At 43.1% G+C, this 14,943-nt stretch overlaps 1 protein-coding gene and 1 long non-coding RNA gene across 2 annotated transcripts in view; one reads left to right on the forward strand and one right to left on the reverse strand.

Moving 5' to 3' along the window:
• Positions 1–2,293: 2,293 nt before the first annotated feature.
• PPP2CB (protein phosphatase 2 catalytic subunit beta) overlaps positions 2,294–14,943 on the forward strand; it is a 32,821-nt gene continuing 20,171 nt past the window's right edge. Inside the window, exon 1 of the mRNA XM_001493873.7 lies at positions 2,294–2,740. Coding sequence (XP_001493923.2) covers positions 2,639–2,740 — 102 coding nt within the window. The 5' untranslated portion in view covers positions 2,294–2,638. The remainder of the gene's footprint in view (positions 2,741–14,943) is intronic.
• Positions 6,664–8,244, reverse strand: LOC102148441 (uncharacterized). The gene is made up of 3 exons (XR_289614.4): positions 8,175–8,244; positions 7,716–7,818; positions 6,664–6,820 (listed from the first exon to the last, which is right to left on the reverse strand). It is a non-coding gene; the product is annotated as an uncharacterized lncRNA (long non-coding RNA).

Raw genomic sequence — 14,943 nt, forward strand, 5'->3', positions numbered from 1 at the left:
CATTACAAAATATAAATGATTCATATTTCATACTTTTAAATGGCATAATACCATTTAAGTCAAGAAGGATATCAATGATTATATATTTGAAAAGAACCTAGTTAATTGTGTAGGAAAAAAAATCTAACATGTAATTTTAAGACAAAGGATTTGCCGAAGTCAATGATTTTAAAATTCTTTGACCAAAAGGAAAGAAATAAACAAAATAAAAATGAGAACACTTCTGGTAAACAAAGAAATTTAGAACTAGCCTGCAAACCTAAGAATTAAAGGCATTTTTGCATGACGTGATTAGCAAGGATTGGAGATTGATGGTTATGTTCCACAGGGAAAAGTATATAGATATGTACATGACAGAAGGCCATACGTACATACATACAGAAGCAAAGAGCAAAGAAAGAAAGAAGTTTAAGAATTACAGTTTTTATTTTTAATTAAGATGCCTTCACAACCAAAATATCAAAAGCTGAGATTACAATCACCAAGCCCCTTGGCCGGTCTACCAATCCCCAGCTTTCCCTCCTCCCGTCAGACCATAGAGGTCATGTAACACAGAGCGCAGAGTAGACGTCAGACAGACTTGGGTGTTAGTCCTTACTGCACCAGTTACTATCTGTGACCTCTATGTGTCTGTTTCTCTTCTGTAAAGTGGAGGGTAATAAGGGCACCTGTCTCATAGGATTATTGGAGGATTAAATGAGAAGACAAATGTAAAACACAGCAAGCACATAGGAAGAACTCAAAAAAGCCTTCTGATTTGCTCTCCAGCATAACTTGACTACGCTTTTCAGAAGCACTATTTTCACAAACTCACCTGCCTACCCCCAACTCTAGGAACGTTCTCTCACATTAATTCCAAACACATTTGCTTTATTTCAAGGATCTCTCTCCCTAACCACTATCATATAGAGTTCCCATTTCTCCTCAATGTATATTTTCTGTTCTCAATCCATCTTCTCTAGGAACTCCGAAAATGCCATTGTCATTCTCATTTTCATTCTGAGCTTTTCAGCGTTAGCTGACATTCAGCCTCCTTTAAACCCTTATAGACTAACCTCAGAGACTGCAATATCTATTGCAATCATACAGGTACCCCTTCTCCTCAGTATTGTTTCATTACCTTTTCGTTTTGTTCTTCAATAATTGGTTAGCTACTATTTACAAATCACTTGAGAGCAGGAGCCATTCCAGCCTTATTTCCCACCATATGACCTATTTCTGTTGATAGGAACATTTATAGCTCTCCAAACAGACCGTGGTCTTTCACACATTTGTCCTCTGCTACACGCAAAAAAAATTGCTTAGAACTTCTTTCCTCTTCTCCAAGAAACTTTAAGGTCTTGCCTTGGGAGAAGGTTCAAAATTCCGTTCAAATGCCACCTTTCTAAAGCTTTCTATAACTGTTGCTTAGGAGGCATAAGGCAACTATCACATTGCTTCCATACTCTACTATTGGGTAGACACTTGTAAAATTTAATCTTCACAACATGAAAAGGTTGGCTTTACCGAGCCCTGTTAACAGATGAAGACTCTGAGGTTTGGGGACATTTGGTGATTGCCCAAGGACACAGCTAAGAAGTTGGCAAAGCCAAAATTGGAACCTTGTCTTCTGATACAGGATTTTGCCTCCCACTTGGGTTCAGCGGCAGTACTATGTACCTCCAATGGAGGAAGTATGGTTGTTCAGCATCTGCTCTACAAGGGATCTGGCAATTAGCAGCTGCTCAATAAATATTTGTTGACTGAACAAATTATTGCAACTCAGTAAACATTGCAGTAAATGCAGTGAAGAATGCTGTAGGGGACACATTGATATTATACAGAACAATCATTTCATCTTTCTGATGCTGAAAGGGGTGATTCGAGATATTAGGGCCCCACAGATAGTTAGTAGCAGAGAAAGGCTAGAAAGAATTCATTTATTTACTCAATAAATATTGCATGCTTGCTAGGGGAGAGTGCTAGACTCTGGGGAGACAGTGTTGTCGAGGAAAGTCACAAGCTTCCCAATTCCCCCTCCAGAGCGCTGAAAAAGCTCCGCAGGAGACCAAGATGGGGACAAAGTTCCCAAAGCAAAGTATGTGAAGAAAGAACCAGGACAGCTTGGTCCGGACCCGAAGGGACAAACAGGATGGAGAAGGAAAGAGGGAGAAAGCGGCGACCCTTGGCTCCCTTGGACCGTTTCTCCGCCGAGCCACACGGGGGCGCTGCGCCCCTCCTCGCATCCCGCTCCCCCGCGGCGCCGCCTGCTCGCCTCCTCCCGGCGGAAATGCCCGGGCGATGACGGAAACCCGGAGAGAGTGAGGGAGGGAGGAGAAGGAGCGAGAGAGAAGGGGCGAGAGAGCCGGGAGAGGCCGGCGGGCGGGAGGAGGCGGCGGCGGCCATCGTGCGGCGGGAGCTGCGCCGAAGCCCCGCGCCGCGCTGCCCCCCACCTCCCCGCGCGCTTCACCGGCTCCCGGGCGCGCGGCCCGCGGGCGGGGAAAGAAGGGAGGGAGGGCGGGGGCTCCGCGGGGCCGCGCCCGGAGCCGCCCGCTGGCCGTAGGCGGGGCGCGGGGCCCGCGGCCGCCCTGCCCGGCTCCTTGCTCTCCCGCTGGGAGCTGGCGGCGGCGGCGGCGGCGGCGGCGGGGCGCGGGCCGCCATGGACGACAAGGCGTTCACCAAGGAGCTGGACCAGTGGGTCGAGCAGCTGAACGAGTGTAAACAGCTGAACGAGAACCAAGTGCGGACGCTGTGCGAGAAGGTAGGGGAGCCGGGAGGAGGGCTGCGGGGGCCGCTCTCCGCCGGGCCTGGCCCCGCGGGGCCGCGCCTCCCGCTCGGACGTCCACCCTGGCGGCGGGGAGTGGCCATCGCCGTGCCGGGGGGACGGTGCGCTGGCCTCCCATCGGGACCCACCCTGGCCGCTCACCTGACTGACCTGAGGGCTGCGGTGTAGATGGGCGGGGAGAAGGTGGCCCCCGTGCCCTGAGTTTGGGTGGTCACCGACCCTCTCCTGGGGATTACTGACCCCCCGGCATCTCGGCGTGGACCAGCGATCGCGGCCGTTTAGAACGGCGGCCCGTCCGTCTGATGCGCTCTCCTATTCGAAAATGCACTGAAAATTAACCTGGACGTTGTTAATATTAACGAACCTGTGAATAAACGTAGGATCTTTCTCAGGTGAATCGGGCCCTTCAAAAGTCACCAACTTGCAGTGCGTCAGGCATTTGTTTGTAGAGAGGTGGGTGTGATGGCAGGCTGTGATTTTTAAAAGAGAGGTTGATTTTGGTTGAAACAGATGGTGATCGGTCTTCACGTTGAGTGGCTCATGGAAGCAAAATGTGGATTTTCAGAAATAAAACAGCAAGTCTTAAGTTTGGCAACAGTGCTTGCTTCAAGTGATAAATGGGGTATGTTGGTAAATAGGATATGTATTTTTCGTACAGAGTAGCACTTTTCAGAAAACCATTTCCATTTTTGTTGTATGTAACGTTTTTTTTCTTTTCCGAAGAGTAATAAGATATGCAGGTGGTGGACTGTTTACACTCATTCCAGTTTGTGTGATTGTAGCTTTCTGAATTCTGTATCCACTGTTTTAACCAGTGGAATTATTTCTGGCTCTCCATCTTATATATATTAAAGTCTAGAGTTTCTGTCATTCATCTTGTTTAACCTGGACTAAATAATTTTTATACATTTTTATGTTAAAAGGCCCCGTTTAAAGTCCGAGGAGTAACAAGGTTATTTATTCTTTAATGCTGTTGGGTTTGTTTGTGTTTTTAAGCCATGATCTTTAAAACTTTCTTGATCACAACGTTTGGAAGTTAGGATGCCCCAGAAATGCACTGGAGAAGGAAAGATTTTGTCAGTATTGTTAATAGGGCACTCGAAATAAAACAACTTAGGGATCGGGGAGTAATAGCTAATATTAAGTTAAAATAGTGTTTTTAACAAGTGAATGTTGCCTAGGGCCTTTATATATTAGATAACTATTTGTTAACACAGGACAATTTATTTCTGTACATAGAACTGCCAAGCAAATGGTATTTTTCTCTCTGTGAAAAAACTGTTTATTGATAGTTTCAGGTAGACATTCCGTTTCCATGTGTGGTAGCTTATAATTTCATGAGTCTTAACATTTACATTTTAAATCTCTCTCTCTCTCTCTTAAGCTCTAGTGTCAAGTGAAATAGCCAGTTTTGAAATTAGCTGAGTCAGTTAACCCCGCTGCGAGCATTAGACAGACTTGACACAGTTAATGGACGCAGTCAGTAGCTGAATCAGCTTTTCCCTTGACGCTCTAATCATTTTCAGATGTATTCCTAGGGAAGACTGTCGTGCCACTACTCACTCACGCTTGAGTCTTAATCATGGGAGGAAGCTTTCAGTATTTGTCAAGAAAGATTATTTTTGCTTCGGCTCCTAAATAATTGGACTACCAGTCCCTGGGACCTTATAGGTATATTTAAGCTTATGTTTTACCCACTTTTTTCTTTGACTATTTGTACTTATCCACTGAACGTGAGTTTTGAAGTGAAGATCCCCAGTCATTTATCTTTCTCCTCCCCCCCCCCATGGAGTTGCCAGTGGGATGGAGAAGTAGGCTAGTCTTCTTTCTCTCTGCCTTTTAAAGCAATGCTTGGTTTTGAAGCCCTCTTCAACTGTGGCGTCCCTTTGTGGTTTATATGTTCTGTCTTCTACCCTTAGTCTCTAGTTCCATTTTCCATCCCTACCTCTATTCTCCTTTGTCCTGATGGATGTGGTGTTTACTTACCGTGACCTTGGTGGTCAGCCTGAGCTCACACCCTGGCTCTCCGATAGCTGCCAGTCTCTCTGCGCTCTGATTCCTTGTCTGTAAGACAGGGGCGATAATGTCTGCTGATCTCCTCGGTTGGTTGTGAGTATTAAGATACCACCTGTGTCAAGTCCTGACAAGAAATGGCACGCAATGAATATTAAATGAAGAAGAGCTAAATAAAAATAGCTATTTCATCTTGTTTTACATCTGTCACCTCATTTTCTTTTGGAAAAAAGGTATAAAATAAATCCATGTGATGATGTGACTTCTCTGTGGAGCATGCACTTCAGAAAAGGTTTTTTATTTAGTGGCTGTAGAATTCTGAAAAATACACTGTCAGGATTTCTTAGGATCCCACTTATCTGAAGCATAAAGTACTGGGATTAGTAGCAATTTGTGAAGTAACTTTACCATCACTTGGTCTACTTAATACTTGCCCTACTCTGGGTCAAGAATGGCAAGCACATGGAAGGCACAGAAGAGAAGAAGAAAAAGTGAAACCTAATTATGTAAATCATCTTTTTGTTTAATTCTTTGTGACTAGATTTTAGTTTCTGTTTTTGAAAACATGATTCTTTGGAGTCGATTGGAAATATCACCCTATAGAAAGTTAATGGTGGTGATTTTTCCCTCATAATTCAATTCATATTCTGACTCAGATTGCCTAAAAACCAAAGGAGTCAGCTGAAACGAAGATCAAAGTGGTACTGGTAAAAGCCCTATTTTGAGGTAATGGGAAAAATAAAATCCATCCTAATGCTAATTGGGGGATAACCACAAAAAACATGGGTATGAATGGTATGTATGTCTGTCCTTTGAGGTTAATTTCTGTCTAAAGACTAATTGTTTGCGTAAATAGTAAGGCATACCTTCTGAGAAGACTAGCCCTTCACATGAACTTAAATGAGCAGTGTGGCTTTTGAAGCTAATTGCGAATTTGACTCCCCTTACGTGTGTGGAGAAATCACTTCTGCCATTCATTCTGCAACAGCAGTCTGCAGAGTCGTTTTTAAAGATAGCGGAGAGCCCGTCTGCACTGTTCAGGACGTTCTGTGACTAGAACTATATTTAACTCTTGGGAGAGTCTCAGGAAGAGACATTTTTTAGCTCTCTGACCTGATAAACTTTATTTTCTACTGAAGAATCTTGGTGATAATACTCCATGTGGGGAGGGAAGTTTAGCTTATTTGTGTGCTAGCGGATCTTGACTCTGATGATTATAAAGTGCCTACTTAGAAAAATTTTGAGGCTTGTGCAGGAGTGGAGTATAAATATGAAAATTTTATAGTGGACAAATGGATCTGTTTGTGGGTCCTGGCCTCAGCCTTGAAATAAGCAGAAATATCTTGAGGATATTACTTACTTCATTAGTGTGAAATAGCAGCTTAAATTCCTGAATGCCTAAAAGCATTTTAATGAAGATTGGATCCTGGTGATAATGAGTGATTTTTGAGAGTCAAAAAAAATCTCTCGGATTACTTTTCTGTGATAGGTTATAGCTAAAAAATAATGGTTGTAACAGCCAAAAAGCCTAACTGGTACTTTGATTTGAACTTCCTGATCGAGGATTAGTGCCAGCCTTGGTGGTCCATTGATACAGTCCAGAATGCCGTGGTGTAGAAAGCAGCTCCTTCCTTTCTTACTGTAACAAAGAGTGACATGATTGCAGTGGAATATGAGGTTAAAACTCATTCTGCTGACTGAACAAGTCATCATTTTCCATGCTGATCTAAGCCAAACCTCTCGCAGCAGACTGGTGAAGAAACTAAACAAAACTAGACTAGCCTGACCTGCCAATGACTAGAAAGCAGACTTCTTAAAGTCACGTCGTTTCTCAACTGGATGTGTGATGTGTGAAATCGTATGTGTAGATAGATAAAATGAAGATATTTACATTATAAACTTTATTTTCACGTGGAGTAATTTTATTTGCAGCATATGCCTTTTATTCCAACTTGAAGATCTTGCAGAAATTTTTCCTTCGCAGTCTTTTCTTCTGGATAAATGCTAGGAAGGTGGTGGATGGAGTCCTCTGGTGAAAGGAAACTGAAATGCCAGAAATTGAAGATAAAATTAATGCCAAAATAATCACTGCATTTTAGACTGTATAAACAGTATCTATTCTCTGAATTTAGCTTTTCTGAGAAGAGTGGCATTAAAATCACAGAGGTAACCTCTGTATGAGAAATTTGAGTCTACTTTTGATTAAATGAGAATTTTGAATTGTTTTGAACTGAATTCCTTATAATTCTCCTTCCTGCAAATGTAGTGAAATGTAAAACTAATCTTGATTTTTTAAAATAACTTGCTTGAAGAAATCTTTTCTACTGTACTATTCCCTTTATTAATGACGAAACAGTGTCTAGTACTTCCTGTACGTTGTTTTTCAAGTCTGAATTTCTTTAATAATCATGTTAACCCGGAGAACGAGGTCTGTGCATTACAGATGGCAGTTTTCTTTCTAGGGAATGGGGGAGCTCTTATAGATCCAGTTTCCTTTCTAGGGAATGGCGGAGCTCAAGCTTATACTTGGTTCGCTTTCTCTTGTAGTCTGGGACAGCTTATTTTCCCTTGCAGGCTGTCCTTTGACTGAAATACTTTTGTGATCGAAAGAATTAAATGACAGTCTTGAGGTCCAACCTGAGATTACTGACTTGTACCATAATAGCACTGTGGTATATTACCACAGAAATGTGCAAAATTCTTTTTAAGATGTATTAAGTGATATTTTATGCAAAGACAATCACTTTGTTTTGAGGATGGGGTGGGGAGGTGAAATTGAGTATCCTGGCTTATTCAATCTTAAATGAAACTTTATTTGAACTGACTTTTTAGCATAGAATTGGATTTTATTTAATGTGCAAGACACAGTCTGTAGGCTACAGTTTAATTTTGCTCTTCCCATTTTGTCGAGAGGAAATAATTATAAAGTTTCTTCTACCTGGGAAGGATTTCCACGTGGTGTTTGCGTCCTGGATCCGGAGCACTCAGAAGGGGCTCAGTGCAGTCTTGCCTTTGCTTCTGGAGCAGAAGAGGCACTTGTTCTGAGGGACGTGAGAAAGAAGAGAGGAGTGGTTGAATACGTGCTGCCACGGTGCATTGACACCGTTCGTTCAGCATGTTGTACTTGTGCTCCTACGTGGCAGCCCCTGTTCAGAGTGCTGGGGCTTCAGCTGTGAACAGAAGGGGACAGGTGATGGACAGGTGAAGTGGAGTGCCGGGCAGTGATTCTCGCTAGGAAGAAGCAGGAGCACGGGGGGAGTGATGGGCTTGAGTTCAGGAGGCCTTTTTAATAGGGTGGGCAGAGAAAGCCTTTCAGATTCTTCCTAATGTGACTGACTTTTGTGATCAAAAAGGCTACTGCCAGAGTGGGAGGACACAGTTCCCAAGATGCCCTCACTTTTGACACCAATTGCGAGTTCACTGGGTTCCCAGAACCATTCTCAGCTTCAGCAGTTCACAGGGGGGACTCTTAGAACTCAGAACTCTCTGGAAGCTGTGAAGCTCACAATTACAGTTTATTACAGGGAAAGAATGCAGATTAGAGTCAGCCCACGGAAGAGACGCATAGGGCAGAGTTGAGGAGGGGCAGATGGCATTAATCTCCAGGTCCTCCAGAGACTGCAGTGGTTCCAGGTCACCCAGAGCCCCATCGTGGATCACACTGTTAGACTGTCTGGTGGTCAGAGCCCACAGGCAAAGACCCTCTCACCAAGCAGGACATCCCAGGGCCTAGCCATCATCTCCCAGTAGCCAAGGGCAAAGGCCATACCTCTGTGGGTAAGGCTAATTCTTCACTACACACGTTTTTACTCCGCAACATATTTCAGGTGACAGGAACTTTAATGAGCAATTAAAAATGTATAAAAACACCAAAGTACATGAAGTGTGTCCACATGGGTGGATTTATCAGAATCACAGAGTTAGTAGGATATGAGGTTTTTCCCTGTGAATTGAGTTGGCATATTCCTTTTTTGTTTTAATTTCATAATATTTTGTCTTGTCTTAATTCTGTAAGCTCTTTTAAAAATGGTTGACTTTCTTCATTTTCAATGTTTCAGAATTTTTCCCAGCTTTTAAAAAAAATTTTTACTACACAAGTTTTAGCATTTTTCTGTAGTCCAAATTGTCCAGCTTTTCCTTAAACTTTAAGTGTGCATAAGAATCACTTGGAAAGCAAATAAAAATTCAACTTTCTTGACTTCGTTCCAGAGACTGATTGATTATGTCTTGGGCAGGTGCAAGAATCAGCTTTTTATTTTTACTTTTTTGCTGAGGAAGATTAGCCCTGAGGTAACATCTGTGCCAGTCTACCTCCACTTTATATGTGGGTCACAGCCACAGCATAGCTGATGAGTGATGTAGGTACGTGCCTAGGATGTGAACCTGCAAACCCAGGCTGCTGAAGCAGAGCACGCTGAACTTAACCACTATGCCATAGGGCCAGCCCCAAATATCAGCCATTTTAAAGAGCTTCCTCAGGTATTCAGATGTAGAAAGTCCAGATTGCATTTTGAGAAATGCTGCTTTGTAGTACACACTAAGATTCTGATAAGTTTTCCTTTTCTAAGTTTGGATCAGCTTCCAACATTTTCTCCTTTGTGCTTTTTTTTTTTTAAAGGTTGTATTTTTCCTTTTTCTCCCCAAAGCCCCCCAGTACATAGTTGTGTATATATATATGTTTTTTTCTTAAGATTGGCACCTGAGCTAACAACTGTGGCCAATCTTTTTTTTTTTTTTTTCTGCTTTATCTCCCCAAATCCCCCCTGGTACATAGTTGTATATCTTAGTTGCAGGTCCTTCTAGTTGTGGCATATGGGACGCCTCCTCAACATGGCCTGACGAGCGGTGCCATGTCCGCGCCCAGGATCCGAACCTTGGGCTGCCGCAGCGAAGCACGCAAACTTAACCACTTGGCCACGGAGCCGGCCCCAATAGTTGTATATTTTTTTAGTTGTGGGTCCTTCTAGTTGTGGCATGTGGGACACTGCCTCAGCGTGGCTTCATGAGCGGTGGCATGTCCGCACCCAGGATCAGAACCGGCGAAACCCTGAGCCGCCGAAGCAGAGCGTTCAAACTGAACCACTCAGCCACGGGGCCAGCCCCCCTTTGTGCTTTTAATGTCATTAAATGTCTCTGAGAGTTCCTTTAATGAAACTTTTGCCAGCGTCACGTCCTCTGAGATAGCTTCATCCTTTTTGTCACAACTGCTTTCCTCATTTATGTCAACAAGCATATTAATTTATTTCCCGCCTGCATATCTAGTCTCTCCAGCAGCAGCAGTCAGCTATTGTGTGTACTTTTTGTTTGAATTTCATTCCCAGCATTACCACTTTTCATTTCTTTGCTGCAATTTCATCATTGTTAACCAAATCCCTGCTTTGAGTATCCATTTTTGTAAAATGTCATGAGTTTATTGCTAGAAGATAAGGAGGCAACACAGCTCTATGCTTTGCTGTCTGGGTTGAACCTTATAACTGATGCTGTGGGCAGTCACTGACAGACTTTGAAAGAAGCAATGTGATAGATCAAGGTCATGACTGATTGTGATGCTGCACCTGTTTATGTAGTGCTTTGTATGCTAGCAGCAAAATTTTTACTTTAGGTAATTACAGTAAATATACTGCGGTAACTTAAATTTGAGTTATTTTGGGGGCCTCGTGTTATTAAAATAAGGGGTCATAATTGAAATTCGTGCATATAGGAACTGTGCAAAGTGAGAACTGCCTATATTAAAGAGAAATGATGGGGTAGAATTCAAATCCACCAGGTAATTTTGTTCTAACGGCGTCAGTTTTAGTTTTTCCCCGCATATAGTTTTTTTTTTATTGAGATGTAATTCACATACTAGAAATGTCGCCCTTTTGAAGTGTACAATTCAGTGGTTTTAGTATATTCATAAACTTTTGCAGCCATCACCACCATCTAATTCTAGAACATTTTCATCATCCCAAAAAAGGAACCGTGTACCCATTAGCAGTCACTCCCCATTCTCCCCTCCCCCCATCCCTTGGCAACCACTAATCTACTTTCTGTCTCTATGGATTTGCCTATTCTAGACATTTTACATAAATGGCATCATGCAACATGTAGTCTTTTGTGTCTGGCTTCTCTCGCTTAGCGTAATGTTTTCAGGATTCTTACCTGTTGCAGCATGTGTCAGTACTTTATTCCTTTTTATGACGGAATAAAATTCCACTATATGTATATAGCACTGTGGTTGTTTTGATAAATTATTGCCATCTGGAATTTGTTTTGAAGTTCAAAAAGTTATTTTTTCAGATTTAAAAAGTAATATATATATTTAAATTTAACCATCTCATAAACGTAGGGAAAACAGCAAGCCCTGTCCCCTGTTGCACCCACCGTCCCCACCCACTGCCCTCCTCCCCCGGAGGCAAACAGTGTGTAGTCTTGCAGGCCTTGTTCTCTGTGTGCAGAAACGCATGCTGGGAGGGGATGGCTGTTTGTGCTGTATTGTTTTTATTAAAATGGGATCATAGGTGTAACATCTTAACACTAGTTTCATTGAGCAATATATCTTGGCCCATGTATGTACACATAACTTATTCTTTAATTTGGACAGAGTATATGATTTATTGTTGTGTTTCCAAGCTTGACGTTGCTTGGCATACAGACACTTAACTGTTGTTGAACTGAAAGGCAAAGTTCATTTCCTTGTATTTAAAAAAAAAAAAAACAGTCAGCAGTCGTTTATGGAAGAACCTTGTAACTATAGGAGAACAGGCACCCAAGCCCTGTGGGATCTTAACTTCATTTCATTTCATCTGTTTGAGACATGAGTGTTCTATGGCTGTCTTTAGGTGAATTTGCCTAGAGAGTAAGAGAGAAGGTATAATGTTTTATAGCAGATAAATATGTGCCAAATAGAGATGGAAAGAAAATCATTTGTATATTGCCTCTGCCAAAACCCAATATAGTGCTTTTTGCTATGATGGCTCTGGCGATGGCACCGACACAGAAGCAGGAATAGAATGTCACCTGTTGGGAGGCAGGGAAGACTGGAGTGTATTTACATATTCTGCAGTCCTAAAACATGGGGAGAAGGGAAAATAAAATATGTTGTGCATCCTAATATACGTGAATGCCAATCCCAAATCTTCATTTTCTCAGTTCTGTTCCTAGGATGGATTTGATTTATAGCAGCAAGAAAGAATATGTCTTCGATGAGTGAGAAAGGAAACAAGTTTGAATGGCTAGGGATACAGCAATGCGTGCGGCAGTAACAGCTGTCTGCCTGGATGTGTCTCTGCCAGGTGGCAGTCAGCATCACCACAGGCCTTCACTTTACAGGTTTAAACTTGGCCTTACCCGTGTCCTAGAGATAGTTAAACTTTGGGTGCTAAGTCACGTTAAAAAACACTCATAAGCATTACATATAGAGTCACAAGATGTGCAGAAAACAGTTAACATAGCAGTCCTGAGACCACTGTCGGCAGAAATGCCTCGTTTCAAGGTTGCCCTTGGCTGGTGTCCAGAAACTTGGGACTGGGGAGGGTTCTCACCATTCCCTGGTAAGAGTGGCCCACTGTGCCTGAGCTGTTCGTGCACACAATGTGATTATGCTGAACACGTGCCTTCCTTCTGACAGTCTGGAAGTTTGGTCCATGCCAGGCAGAGGGTACCTACATGACGAGCGCCCAGTTACAGGGCACTGAGCCTCTACTGAGCTTCCCTGGCAGACAGCATTTCCTGTGTGTTGTCACAGCTCGAGGCTGCGGGCCTTCAGTGCGGTCTGTGCGACACCCCCGGGAGAGGACTCGTGGAAGCTCGCAGCTGGTTTACTCAGGGCTTTGCCCCATGCGCCTTCTGCCTTAGCCATCCTTTTGCTGTAATAAATCACAGCCGTGAATATGACTACACGCTCAGTTCTGTGGGTTGTCTTTGTGATTCACCACCAAACCTGGGGACCCCTGACACACAAAGGTTTTTACACTGAGATTTCTAAGTATCAGGTGAACTGTGTACTTCCTTCTGCCAGTCCAACACCTTCTTTCCCTGAAGGCAAGCCAAACTGATCTTAAACTAAAATCACCTGGTGAGCCAGGAAGCTGAATGAAGGGTGTGAGTTTAGAATAGGTGTTGAAAAACATCAGGGGATCTGTACAATGGAGACGAAAACTTGGTGGGGGATGGGGGTTGGCTCACACTGGCCTGGCAAGTACTTTCTTCACTACTATGTAGATAAAAGCTCAGGAAGTATGACTGTAAAGCATACACACTCTATGTCACATAGCTTAACCCATCCATGTAGTTTTGTAAAACCTGTGCTGGGTTAAGATAACCGTATATCCTTAAAAGAATAATTGAATTGGATAATATTTACATTTTGGTGCTTTTATTCTATATTTAAAGTAGGACAGTAAATGATAGTGATTGTATTTGAAGCAGATTTCCTTTTTGGATTTGGAACCATCAGCCAAGTGTTGATTTTTTTTTTTCCCCCAGTGAGAAAAATTGGCCCTGAGCTAACATCTGTTGTCAATCTTTCTCTTTTTGCTTGAGGGAGATCGTTGCTGAGCTACCATCTGTGCCAGTCTTTCTCTACTTTGTGTGGGGGACACCGCCACAGCATGGCTTGACGAGGGGTGTGTAGGTCCGTGCCCGGGATCCGAACCTGCGAGCCCTGGGCCGCCAAGGAGAGCACACGAGCTTAACCCCCACGCTGCTGGGTTGGCTCCTAGTATTGATTCTTTAAAAATAGTAATAAATAGAAGACATCAGCCCTGATTGAACTTTCTAATGATTTATGCCATTTTATTTTTTTCTAAACAAAATTAGGAAGCTGTCTTATGGAATAAACTTGGTAAAAAGCTTGTTTCCTTTGTAATCTTAGCCAGTTCTGAGCCATCTGTCAGACCCTGTAGGAGAGGCTTGATAATCTCTAAAATTCCCTGCGGCTCTGATTGGAATTACACCTTGTAGTGACTCTCCCTTCATTCTGGTCACATCCCTGTGATTGACTGGGGCAGCAGGAAGCGTGTGTCTCAGCTGGTCGGTGAGATGTAACTTCTGGGAAAGCTGTGTAAGCTGGATAGACTAGGCTGGCATGGGCCCTTTGGCCTTTTGCCCCTTCTGCCTTCTTGCTGAGTGGGATACCAGATACAGTGCCTGGAGATGCACCACCCTTCTGGGACCATGAGCTGGCAGCTCTGTTTACTGAGGGTGGTGAAGAAGGTAGGCGGAAGGAGTCTGCTGTCATGATGAGGTCCCTGGAGAAGCCGTGCCAATCCTGGGCTGCCGACCTCCAGGCTTCTTGGTATGTGAGAAAAGGAAACTCACAGTTCGTCTTCTCTCCGCCGCACGAAAAGATCATTTCAGTAACATGATGATAATAAAATAATGTATTTTGCCACACAGCCAAGAATCAACCCTTAAAGAATTTCAGTTTGGGGGCCGGCCCCATGGCCAAGTGGTTAAGTTCACGCACTCTGCTTCAGTGGCCCAGGGTTCACCTGTTTGGATCCTGGGTGTGGACCTACGCACTGCTCATCAGGCCTGCTGTGGCAGTGTCCCACATAGAACAACTGGAATGACCTACAACTGGGATATACAACTATGTGCTGGGGCTTTGGGGAGGAGGAAAAAAAAGGCAGATTGGCAATAGATGTTAGCTCAGGACCAATCTTCCTCACCAAAAAGAATTTCAGTTCAGAAAAGAATAACTATTTCCATGTTATACATGTGGAAATAAGAGTTCATATATATATATATATATAAGAGATGTAGACTCATAGGTACCTAATCTAAATACAGAAACTGAAGGGGATATAGGTCTTAAGCTTACACAGGTTTGAACTGGGAGGGGAACCCATTGTTTCTGAAAGAGTTCTGTACATATAATCTCATTCCAACTAATTATAGGCAAACAGAAAAAAACGTTTGGGCTACATTGTTCCTAACTTGTGAGAAGCCTACCAGGCTAATTTAAGCAGAAACAGCATTTGTCGGAAGAATATTTGGTAGCCTAGAATCAAAAGGAAAGCTGACAAACCAAGCTTGGAAATTCTGCAGAAATTAAGAGAGATTGGAGCCATAGTCAAAGTCATTCCACAGAAATGTAGAACACAGGAGAGGACACCCCTGCTGAAATAGGACTTGCCACTGTCCCTACTGCTTAGAGACGGTTTAAGTTAAAAGTCTGTGCT

The sequence above is a fragment of the Equus caballus genome, chromosome 27 (assembly GCF_041296265.1).
Source record: "Equus caballus isolate H_3958 breed thoroughbred chromosome 27, TB-T2T, whole genome shotgun sequence".
NCBI classification, from domain to species: domain Eukaryota; kingdom Metazoa; phylum Chordata; class Mammalia; order Perissodactyla; family Equidae; genus Equus; species Equus caballus.